Below are 12,463 nucleotides of genomic sequence, written 5' to 3'. Positions count from 1 at the left end.
CCACCTCTTTTTCAAGAAACTTGCTTTTCCTACCAGCTCTCTATGTTGGCTGTCTTCCCAATCCAACTGGCCCAACTGTCTACGCCAGTGTTTCTCAACCACGAGAATTCTGGGAGTTGAAGTCCAGACCTCTTAAAGTCGCCAAGGTTGAGAAGCACTGGTCTACACTCTTCTTCAGATTCAACTGAATTCTCCAAACAAAATGAAAAATGAGATCAAGGCAGAAGGCCGATTCCTTCCTTGTTCCTGCATTCCTGCAATGCTGCTTAGCAATCCAAGATTAGCGGGCAAAGACTAAATTTGCCATGAGCAGAGGAAGACCAGATCTTGGTCCCCTTGCTCCAAGCCTTGAGCTACATTTGTCACATCGCTCCCAAAGTTGGGCCAAACTGTAATTGTTAACCCAAGTGAAGGCACCATATTAAATCCAGAGGGAGCATTGATTGTCTTTCATTAAAATAAAATGTAGTTTTGGTGTTGTCCACTCGAGTTTTTGTTTTGAAGCCCATCCCTGAGAGGCTTCTCAAAGGCCAGGGGCACCTGAACCCCCACCACCCCACCAATATCTGGGCACCTTTCTGATTCAGAGCAACGCCCACTTCCATACCAATATACCCATTTACACACACACAAAAAAGGGACAGGGTCAAAGCAAGTCATGTGTCAGTCTTTACTGTTGGGTTCAGGAATTTGCAGGTCAGTTTAATCAGCTACATTCACGGGGTTGGATAGCAGGCACTCTACAGGAAAGGAGCAACGATCCCTATTACCTATATAAATATGCATAGATTATTCAACAGACCTACAGTGACTGGGGACCAGGAGGCCGAGAGGGCCCTGCCGAAGAGAAATTCACGTGCAACACTTCAGCGTTCCCTCCCTGCCACCTTCTCCACTCACACAACTTGTCATCCTTTGCCCAAACCAAACATGCCATGATTGCCCTGCAGAAAAGGGGAGTCCCTCGGGCCAAGCTGAGGCTCTTCCACAAATGTCCATCAAACATCTCCCCAGGTGTTAAGCCCAGGCATCCCACGACTCTTAATCGAGTGCCATTAAGGGTCTGTGGTGCGAATCTGCCACAGCGGTTTATGCTGGGGGAAGAGAGGTTTAACCCCAAACTGTGGACCGAGGCAACTGGAGTCAAGCCACGCAAACTACCGTGTCACACGCCCCACCACCACCACGCCACCTATCAGGCAGTCCTCCAACTCCGTGCAGTCTTCCAAGGAAACAAGGGGAGTGTGCAGACGAGGAAAGGGCACGATGCTCCTTTTCGAAATGCCCTGCCAAGAACACAAAACTTGGTTCCCAAATGCTGACTTGCTCGAACAATCAATCCACACCAACGCCGCCTCCCTGGCTGGAGGGCTGGAGGCAGGGGTGGCTGGGGGAAGGGTCAAAAAAATCAAGATGGCGTCTGCAACCAGGTGATTAAAGTCGCCATCCTTTTTTTTTTAGCCCTGTTCCCGAAAATGGTGACCCTTCACCTCTCTAGCGCTGTTCGGCAGTGCCAGGCCAGGAGGAAGAAGCTGTGATGAGATCAGTGGCTGACTGGGTTAAGCCTGGGGTGACAGGGTTAAGCTGAGGGGTCAGCTTTAGTGCTTGACCGTCTCCCCAGAGATCGCCCAAGGGAATTTCTTGGCTGAAATGGGAGAGAAGTTGGATGTTCACCAACAGATGGGCTACTGAACTCAGATGGCTACAGAAGTACCAAGATGGCAGAAGCTGGACAGCGACAGACCAAGGGAGTGAATATTAAACCTGATGCTCCCCTGAGTATCCAGTGTTCAAAGACTTCCCCATACAAGTGTTTCACACACACACGCCCCAACACACACACACCCCAACACACACACACCCAGTACTGCAACTTAAGCCCTGCCGTCTTCCAGCCTCACTCTCCCAAAATAAAATATGAAAGGACGGACCCCCTTTGCAACCCGAGGCCTTCTCTCCCGGCCCCCCCACCACCACCAAAAAATAAAACTCCCTTTTGAACAGCAGCATATGACAAAGTCACACTGGAAAGATGTCCATGGAAGCAGCTGGAAAGAGAGGGCGGGGGCACAAAGCGGTTGCAGGGGGTAAAGGGGGCGTGGGCCAGGCTGCCCGCTGGGGCTTAGGCCCAAGCCCCTTCATCAGCCATGCTGGGCTCCCCAGAGCCGCCGGGAGATTCCGCAAAGGAGGAGAAGACGCTGCGGAAGGCCGCCCAGCCCCGGTGCTCCGACGGGCGTTTGGCTGGGCTGTCCTTCAAAGGGGCGCTTCCTGTCGGAGCCTTGTTGGCTCCTGAAGCTTTGTAGCTGAGGGGAGTGGGGATTTTGGAGGGCGCCTTGTCTGGCTGGGAATCAGCCCGAGGCTTACTTTGAGGGCGCAGCTTCAGCTTGTAGATGGAAGGCACGCGGTCGGGCTTCTTCAGGGACAACTTGGGCCGGAGCACGACGTCCTCCGCTGTGGGGGTCGTTCCGAGGGTCTCCGGGCCATCCTGGAAGGATGGTCCTGGCTCTGTGTTGGAAGGGGCCAGCTCCGCGGTGGCCCATGGGCTGTCCACCAGAGGCTCAGGAAGCTCCACGCCCTCCTGGACCTCCTGAAGGTCATTCAGGCCCATGTAGCAGTTGCTTTCGTCAGAAGAGCTTGACAGGATGGGCCTCCTCCTGCGGCTCGTTCGCTCAAGGGGCCCAGCTAGGTCCCAGAGCTCGGACGCGTCCGCAGAGCCATTACGGAGGTCCGCCAGCCCGCGCCCTGCCTCAGAGCCCCCAGTCTGGGGGGCCAGCTTCCGCTTGGGATCCTCCTTGGTCTCGGGCTGGAGACCGTGCTTGCTGAAGAAGCTGAGGGAGGAGGAGGACGAGCTGGAGGAGCAGTACGCAGAGTCGGCGGTCCCTTGGTCCGGGTTCGTGGGCGCAAGCCGTGGGCCATCGCAGGCCTGGCTCCCCGGCTCCAGCCCTTCGTCCTCTTCTAAGCCCATCATCTGGGAGTTGGCCAGGAATTCTTCTTCCAGACGCCGGAAGAGCTGCTGCTCCTGGCTTGGGTCGAGGCGCAGCGGGGTCCGGAAAGCGTGCGCCATCGCCTCCAACTCCTGCCCCAGGGTGTCCTCAGGCTGTCTGGAGGCCGGCCAGCTCTCCCCTGGCTGGGGCTGCCTTGTGGTCCCACGCGGTCCGGTCAAACAGGGGGGTCGCTGTCGCCCAGGGCCTGGCGGAGGGATTCGGGCAGAGGGGTGGGCCGTTTTCTGGACGGGGAGGGAACCCCTGCGCTTGGCGAGGGCGGGGCTTCTGGAACCCACCGGGGTCAGGTGGCCCCTTGCCGGGCTCTTGGTCCTGGGGGTGGCTCTCCCAGAGCCCCCAGCGTTCTCCTTGGACTCCACCGCCCGTGCCCAGGAGTGCTGCCCGTCCTTTGCTCGGCTGATGAGAAGCACGGGCTCTCCTCCAGGCCTCCCTTGGCTGCGGGCCCGGGGGCGAGGACTCTGCTCCCCAGGCTTGCTCGGCCGGCTCGTCATCCGGGGACGGCCCCGTTCTTCCGACTCGATCCTCCTGGGCGCCACAACAGCTTTCGGCAAGCTCAGACGGTCTCGCGACTGACTGCGGCTCGCTGGCTGCCGTTTGGGACTGGCGTGGGGCTGGGAGCCTGGCCCCTCGGAGACCCGCCTCCCAGCCTCATTCCGCCACCTTCCCAAGCTGGCATTCTGCATGGAGGACGAGGAGGAGGAATCACTGTCTCCAGAAAGTCGCCGGGCTCTGGGGGTCCTGCAACAAAGAGGAAAATACTGGCCATTTTGCTCTTTGCATTCTAGTTTCTTTTTCCACATGTTCTCTTCTTATATTTATTTCTATTTTATTGGACCTTTTCCGCTGCCAGTAATTGAAATCTCTTGTGGGGGCATCCGTGGGGGAGTTCAAAATAAGTCAAGATGGCAGCCGCACCCCAGTGATTGAGCCCCTTGTCCCTTTTCTACACACATGATCCTACAGCATGTGAAAAAGGGGCAGGGCTTCAACGATGCAGCCACAGCCACCATCTTGACTTTTTTGACCCCCAAACACCTCCAGTCTTGTGGTGCTTTACTATAAAAACCAAATAGCCCAGGGAATATTATAAGTCAGATTAACATTTCACGCAGCAGATGAATTGTGCTGAATGCCACAAAAGCTTTCCTCATAATACAGGTAGTCCTCCCTTACTGACCACTCGTTCAGCAACCATTCGAAGTTATGACGGTGCTGAAAAAATGGCCCATTTACGACCTTCGCAGTGTCTCTGAGTCACATGATTATCATTACAGTCATTTATTATCCTGTACCTGACCTGTGGTTTTTTTCCTTTTTTCTCCCCTTGCAGAACACATTGATTGGAGAGAATGGGCTTGCAAGAGAGTAGGCTGTTTGCTCTTCTACACAGAAGTAATGTGATCATGCTGGCAGCCCAGGACTGGGAGCCACGGGCGCACTTTGCAACAGCTTACAGTGCTCTCTTGAAATCTCTTCCTCCTCAATTTCTCCACTCTGGGGGAGGAGCAAGCGATTTCTATACGCAGTTTTTCCTTTGCTTGACCCTTCCTCCCCTGCAGAACAGAGAGATTGGAGAGGAAGGGATTTCAAGAGAGTAAGCTGTTTTTTCTTCTACACTTCGAAACCAATACAATTGCCCCGGCAGTGAGAAAGGGTCACGCAAAGGAGAGATTGCCTATAGAAATCGCTTGCTTTTTTCTCTACCCCCCTCACAGAGAGGAGAGATTGGAGAGGAAGGGATTTCAAGAGAGAAGGGTAAGCTGTTTGTGTAGTGCGCCTGCGGCTCCCAACTCTGGGCTGCCGCATGATTGCATTGCTTTTGACATGTAGTGGTTAGGAGGTAAACGGAAGCTGAAGGTGTGAAACTGAGTAGTCTTGTCTCTTTCCAGCTGGAAAGCAGAGTCACAGTCACACGATTTCCCACTTAGTGACCACTTCACTAGTAACAGAGTTGCTGGTCCCAATTACAGTCATTAAGTGAGGTCTACCTGTAAATCTGCCAAGCTCTTGGTTGCTTTTTTGCAACAGAGGCAGGATTTTTTACTTCCAAATTGTAAAAATCTCCTTCAAGTCAACCTGAACTCCCTGGTGATCTCACAGACCTGTCCATGTCATTTTCTTGGTGTCAACATGGAAAGCTGTCTTCCTCTGGAAGTTCTTCTTTTTCTTTTTTCCTTTCCTTTCCTTTCCCTTCCTTATTTCCCTCTGGAAGTTCTTCCTGACTTCCCAAACTAACCTACATCCCTGGGCCTTCCAGGTGGATCTCCCATCCAAGGCTCCTGATCTTGTATTGCTTTTTTGGCACCAGTCGTCATCCTGGCCACATGACCCGGAAGTGTCTATGACAACGCCGGCTCCAAGGCTTAGAAACGGAGATGAGCACCACCCCCTAGAGTTGGACACGACTGGACTTTACGTCAAGGAAAACCTTTACCTTTATAACTTATAAAACTCTCCCATTTTGGAAGGGGGGAATAATCTGGGAGGGAGTGAGGCAGTTCTGAGCTGGATTCAGACTTTGAAATTGACTGCATAACACAAACATAACACAATTTCCCATTTCCTTTAGCAGCTGGCCAGATGCAGAAGGAAGGAAGGAAGGAAGGAAGGAAGGAAGGAAGGAAGGAAGGAAGGAAGGAAGGAAGGAAGGAAGGAAGGAAGGAAGGAAGGAAGGAAGGAAGGAAGGAAATCAGGGAGGGAGGGAGGGAAGGAAGCAAGCAAGCAGCAAGCTAAGACCCTTAGGAAGCATAGTTCAGGAGCATCTGCACCAAAAGCAGCCTCTTCTGTTCCTATGGTGTAACGCCATCCATGTGCCTTGTGAGGATGAGCCACCCAGACATTCCTTCCTGGTCTTATACACCCTGACACATGTCACTAAGCAACCAGGTAAACTTTGCGCACACCCTGTCAAATTCCAGCAGAGGAACAGGAAACCAGAGGGCTGGTCTTCTTCAGAAGCCAGACCCTAAAAATAGCCAGGCGGTAAAAGTTGATTAACGTGTTTCTTAAAAAGCCCAGCTCTCTGACAGGGCGAGTATATATATGTATGTGGCAGTGGTGGGAAGGTATATATTTTTAACCGCCATGGCGTGGGTGGAGCAGAGATGTACTGTTAGGATTGGAAGTGACGGGAGTGACAGATGGAGTCTTTTTTTTTTTTGCTGACCCCCCCATTCCCCCCACACACACACATGTTAACATCCAGTTTTGTTTTCCTTTTGTTTCTCAGCAACAGTCTAGAGCAGTGTTTCTCAGCCTTGGCCACTTTAAGATGGGTAGACTTCAACTCCCTGGCTGGGGAATTCTGGGAGTCGAAGTCCACACGTCTTAAAGTGGCCAAGGCTGAGAAACCCTGCTCTAGAGGAAATTGCATGGCCGCTGTTAGGCAGGTCACCACCAAGTCTTGGCCGCACGATTCTTGCTGCCCTGGATTCAAGATTGCAGAACAGGATTTAACATCTACATGAAACCGCTGGGTGAGATCTTCCGTCACCATGGGATGAGGGATCATCAGTATGCCGATGATACTCAGTTACATATCTCCATCCCGGGGGAAGTAAGCGATGCTGTGACTGCCCTCTCCAGGTGCCTGGGGGCTGTGGGGGCCTGGATGGGGAACAACAGGCTCCAGCTGAACCCTGGTAGGACGGAGTGGCTGTGGGCTAATGGCCCCTCTGCTCCAAGGAACTTGCCATCTTTATTGCTGGATGGGGTTGCACTGCCCCGACAGACCCGGTGCGTAACTTGGGGGTCCTCGTGGACTCATGGCTCCTGCTCGAAGAGCAGGTGGCAGTCGTGGCCAGGAGGGCCTTTGCGCAACTTCGTGTTGTGCGCCAGTTACGCCCCTTCCTGGAGCGAGAGGCTCTTCGAATGGTCACTCATGCCCTGGTCATCTCCCATATAGATTACTGTAATGCGCTGTACATGGGGCTACCCTTGAAGAGTATCCGGAAGCTACAGCTGGTCCAGAATGCAGCTGCGTGGGCGATTTTGGGTGCTCCAAGTTTTGCACACATAACACCTCTGTTGCGTGAGCTCCAGTGGGTCCCAGTTTGCTTCCGGGTCCAATTCAAGGTGTTGGTCATCACCTTTAAAGCCCTACACGGCATGGGGCCAGGATATCTGAGGGACGGTCTCATCCCTATCACATCGACCCGCCCCACCTGGTCATGCAGGGAGGGCATGTTGCGGGCCCCACCTATAAAAGAATTCCATCCAGCGGGGTCCAGGAGGCGGGCCTTCTCTGCCGTAGCTCCCGCCCTTTGGAACATCCTCCCCCCAGAGGTGAGACAGGCCCCCTCGCTCCTGGACTTCCGCAAAAGATTAAAGACCAGGTTTTGTAGGTGGGCTTGGAACGGGAGGGCGAATAATTACACCTGGGGATGGCTAGCGCCATGAAGTGATTCGGAGGGGCCTACTACACTCAGGGACTGATTAGTATCTTTTCGCCCGCTTCTAGAAAGCAAAATCAATGGGGAACTGCGTGATTCACTTAATGACCATGTGGTTCGCTTAATGACTGTGGTGATTTGCTTAACAACTGCCGTAAAGAGGTCATAGAATTAGGTTGGATTCGCTTAATAACTGCTTCACTTAGCAACCAAAATTCTGGTCCCAGCTGTGGTCCTGAAGCGAGGACTACCTGTATAGACCCCTTTCCTGAGCTGCTCCACCAGAAGAGACCCTCGTTCTGACATTCAAGACACAAACCCTTTCAGCAGCTCATACCTGACTGAGTTCAAGAGACGGGAGTCTCCAGCATCCTGGTGGGCTTGGGACATGCACCCCCTCAGAGGGCTGGCGCAGCTCTGACCCGAGGCACCGCCTTTTCCGCTTGGTGGGGCCATCGATCCCTGTCTCGGTGGGGTGGCCTCCCCCGGTCTCTTGGTGGGAGGGCCAGGGCGGTTTCCTTTCGGGTGACTGGGGTCCCCTCCAGCCAAGAGCCGTCTCTCCCCTGGATGGTGGGGCTCGGAGACTTTGTGCAGACTCACAGCTTCAGCCCGACGCTGAGTGGTGGGGCTGTTTGCCTGGGGGCTGGCCAGACCACTCGTTTTCTGGGGGGAGAAGCCGAGCCCCCGAGTCTGGGCCAGACGGTGGGCTGCAAAGAGCGAGAAAGAATATCCAGATAAATAGCCAGCATCGGTTTGAGAGAAGGTGGGTGGCCTGAAGAAGACCAGAAGAGTGTTGGACGTGAGAACCCGACAGATGGGAAAGGAGTCTGCTAGTTGCTTATCTCGTCAACCGCAGCTCAGTCCAGGCTGCAGAAAGGCCCACAAGAATAACTCTATTCTGTGCTATCCTTTTTTTTTTCTTTTTCTGCACTCCTAATTTTGCTCTTTTTCTGATCTTTTCTTCTTCTCCTTTTTTCTGTTTCTTTATATTTGATCTCTTGTTGAAACTTAATGAAGTTTTATGAAACAGAGAAGAAATCCAAAACATACAAAGAATCTCCACCTTAACAAACTCAATAATAAATAAAGGATGGAAGTTTTTTTTAATTTTATGTATTTATTATATTTTTACCCTGCCTTTATTTTGTACAACTCATGGCAGGGTTCATAAGGCTTCCCGCCTCCTATTTTCCCCACCACCACAACAACCCTGTGAGGTGGGTTGGACTGAGAGAGAGAGTGGCTAGCCCAAAGTCCCCCATCTGGCTTTCGTACCTAAGGGAGGACTAGAACTCACAGCCTCCCGGTTTCTAGTCCAGACCCTCTGCCCCACCCCAACTGGCTCTCAGTTCTATCTGACTTTCCAAAATTCTGTATTTCACTCCTATATTTTGCACTTAAAATGCCTCATTGACAGGCATAAGAACAGGGGAAAACAAAAATAGTCTTTGATCTCAGCCTATTTTCTCTTTTTAAAAAAGCCTTTTGGTCTGGGAAAAAAAGATGCAATGTCAAACAGAGGAACTGCAAGGTTTACGGATATTAAAAAAAAATGAAAAAACAACAAAGGTATGATGGCCACAAGGGGGCGCCATTGCAACGCTGCAACTAAACAACATCCTGCCTGGGTGTCAAAGTTGGAAGCACCCTTTTAATTATGTCGGTTTTGGATTAATATTGTGTCCTGTTGCCTACTTCTGATAGGGAGCCCCCAGTTAACTATTTGGGGATACAGGAGAGCACATGAATTGTGCTCTTTTTAATACTGGATGCTCCCAAAATTGCAGTGCATGCCCAAGGCACCTTCATGCTTAGCAACTGGAAGAAAACTTCAAAAACAACTATCTCCCTTGCAATTGAAGTTCAAATCCCCAATTTGTTTGATGTAGCATCAGGTACATGCAGACATGGACATGGCAGCATTTGAACCCAGGGCTCAGCATGACTGCCAGATGAGCTTCACAGATAGTACCTACCAGCCATCAAAAGCTATTGACCAAGGATGCCTTAACTTTGACACTCACTGAAGATTTAGCTTTAGTGACTCGGCTGATCTCAAAAAGTTAAGCAGAGTTGGAACTGTTAGTGCATGGAAGGGAGACCACTGAGAGACCCCAGAGCTATAGGGAAGACTGGGAAGTCAAAGAAGATCCTCAAAAGTGCGAAAAGCAAGCCATTTCTATATTGTTGACCCCTCCCCGAAAAGCAATTAAACCACAGGTACCAAATGGATGCGCAAGAGATACATGTCCAGAAACGAAAAGGCATCACCCAACTCCATAAAAGAAAATTGCAACTATTTCAGCGTATGGGGTTTGGTCCACCCTCAGTGATGGGCACTTTGCTGTGACTTGGTGCCAGTCACTCGCTTTCAGCCCAGCCTAACCCACAGGGTTGTTGTGTGGGAAAATTGAAGGAAAGGAGTACCGGTAGTCCTCGACTTATGACCATTCCTTTAGCAACCGTTCAAAGTTACAACAGCACTGAAAAAAGTGACTTGCGACCAGTCCTCGCACTTACAATCGTCACAGCATCCTCACAGTCACATGATCAAAATTCAGGTGCTTGGCTACCAGCATGCATTTATGACAGTTGCAGCATCCTGGGGTCACATGATGGCCATTTGCAACCTTCCCAGCTGACTTCCAACAAGCAAATGGGGGAAGCCAAATTAATGACCATATGATTCACTTAATGACCATGGCAAAAAAGGCTGTAAAATCAGATGACTCACTTAACGACCGCCTTGCTTAGCAACAGCAGTTCCAGTCCCAATTGAGGTTGTAAGTTGGGGACTACCTATACTATGTACCTATGCTGCGTTGAGCTTCTGGAGCAAGGTGGGATAGAAATCTAACAAATGCATGAACGAAATTAATGTATGGAAGTACATTAATGTGGCACTGGAAGAAAATATTAAAACCAGAGGGCGCCTTGCTGAGATGGCCAAACTGACTTCTTTGATCAGAGAAAAGAGAGTATCTACATTTATTGCTGACTGGAAACCCCTTATAGACTTTTTGTGTGAAACAGAGAAAAATGAACCTACGATTTATGCTTTGGATGATTAGGAAAAAAAAAATAGATTACAGAAAAAATGAGACACATGTTGTAACCATAGAGTAAGAGGTAAATTTATACTTACAACTGTAAAGAAAATTGGGAGCTACTTCTTTAAATTTCCTTTCTTTTCCTTAGTCTACATTAGTTTCTGTTAGTTTTTATCCTTTTTAAAGTTTGAATAAACTTATATGGAAAAAAAACAACAGCCGAGGGCACCATCCTGTTTCCTGCGTTCCATGAGGGCACCTGAATTCCGCCCGGTTTCAGTGTTACGCCTTTCCTTTCTCAGGAGGGTCCCTGGCACACCCTCCGAAGGCCAAGCGGGCCTTGGACGCTCATCCGCCACTCAGCCATTGTGGAAATGCAACTGGAGTGTCCTCCGCCTGCACCCCTGCCCCGGCTCCGAGCCCCCGTACTCACAGACAGAGGCGCACCGGCACGGGTCGTGCTTGTCCAGGTAATGCTCCAGCGTGTCCCAGCCGCCCCCTACCCGGACCATCACGTGGCTGCGGAGCACCTAGGAAGGAATCAGAGGGAACGTCTTCCAATCACGCAGTTTGGGTTCTGCTCTGGGGACAAGTGCTGGACGGGTGACCAGTTCGTCCAGTCTCTGAGTAGTCCTTGACTTACGACCATTTGTTTAATGAAGGTCTGAAGTTACGACGGCCTCGGAATGGGTGTTTTACGGCCTGTAAAGCACTTCAGAGCGTCACAAAACATCACGCCACCCCCCATGGTCACATGATCGCATTTCGGGCACTTGGAAACCGGCTCACATTTACGGCCGGTTGCAGCATCCCTCAGTTACACAATTACATTTTGTGACTTTTTTGCCGTTTTCCAGCGAAACTGCCCATTGGGGAAGCTGGACTTGCTTAACGACCCATGATTCACTTAATGGCCACCATAAAAACGGTCATAAAATTGGGTCCGGTCACGTGGCGACTCAACGTACGACTGCAACGACTTACAATGTAAATTCCAGTCCCAATTATGATCGTAAGTCGAGGACTACCTGTAAAGCGTGTCAGAGCAGAAAAAGGGCCAGGTTTATACGAAGGAGTTGTACGTTCTCGTTCCCACTGTTTTGTTGGGCCCTGTCCTTACTCAAGGCTGCACGTCTTCGCTAATGGTTCTACAACGTTTGGCATCTGATGCCGATTTCAGCCCACTGGGCATCTCAGCTGGCTGATCACTTCTTTTTCTAAGATTCGCCACACTTGCCAAAAAATAAATACTGATTCATTTTGTCAGTGGAGGTCCCTGGCCACATGACCTTTCTAGAAATATTCCAAGGTAGGGGACATTAAAAAACTTCAGGTGAGAAAAAAACTAAATGCAAAAACTCAAAACACAACAAAGGTTAGAAAAAGCAGGAAAGAGAAAGGAATGGGGGTGGTGGGCAACTTCTGAAGCTAAACATGTTTGCATTTTAGGAGTTATATGTTCTGGAGACAATTCCTGGAACATTTTTCCGATGGTTGCTTGTAGACTTCGGAACTCCTTGCCGAGGGAAATAAGGCTTCAGTTCCCCTAAAGGATAAAGATGCAATTTCACTGCCCTTTTTCTAAAGGCAAGAGACAATAACTCCCAAATCTCTCAGCTTTAGAGACGGTCCAGATGGTCCGTGCTTTTCTGGCACGTGAAGCAGCTGGTTGTGCAAAAATATCCTGAAAAGCCAGCCCTATCATTAAGCACCACAGAGTAGGACAACTGTCCCATTGGAATAACATGAAAGGACAGCAGATTATCTTATGTTATGACTTTATTTTTATCCTAGCTATTTTCTAGCTCAGGCATCCAAAACGTTTGAGGGGCTGTTTTGCAGCCCTCCTTACAACGCAACTGCAAAAAAACCCGCATCATGATCAAGCCGCAGAATGAGCATTTGTGGTTCAAGGTTAGGAAAGACGTCTTCCTTCCCACCGATGAGACACATTGAGCTTTGATTTTACGGGCTTAAAAACTTAATCTGAAAGAGCGGGGAAGCAGAGAAACGGTAATAC

At 50.6% G+C, this 12,463-nt stretch overlaps 1 protein-coding gene across 2 annotated transcripts in view; it reads right to left on the bottom strand.

The window, feature by feature from the left end:
- GAS2L1 (growth arrest specific 2 like 1) overlaps positions 1 to 12,463 on the bottom strand; it is a 338,981-nt gene that overhangs the window by 298,523 nt on the left and 27,995 nt on the right. The window contains exons 4-6 of one of the 2 annotated variants that reach the window (XM_063315358.1): positions 10,877 to 10,973; positions 7,731 to 8,100; positions 1,860 to 3,740 (exon numbers count right to left, since the gene is read on the bottom strand). In XM_063315358.1, the coding sequence (XP_063171428.1) occupies positions 2,123 to 3,740; positions 7,731 to 8,100; positions 10,877 to 10,973 (2,085 nt within the window). In that variant the 3' untranslated portion in view covers positions 1,860 to 2,122. The remainder of the gene's footprint in view (positions 1 to 1,859; positions 3,741 to 7,730; positions 8,101 to 10,876; positions 10,974 to 12,463) is intronic. The other variant, XM_063315359.1, reaches the window with a different exon arrangement.

This window comes from Candoia aspera, chromosome 15 (genome assembly GCF_035149785.1).
Source record: "Candoia aspera isolate rCanAsp1 chromosome 15, rCanAsp1.hap2, whole genome shotgun sequence".
Classification (NCBI taxonomy): domain Eukaryota; kingdom Metazoa; phylum Chordata; class Lepidosauria; order Squamata; family Boidae; genus Candoia; species Candoia aspera.
Note: the sequence above shows the minus strand (reverse complement) of the source record. Positions and strands in the feature narration are given on the sequence as shown.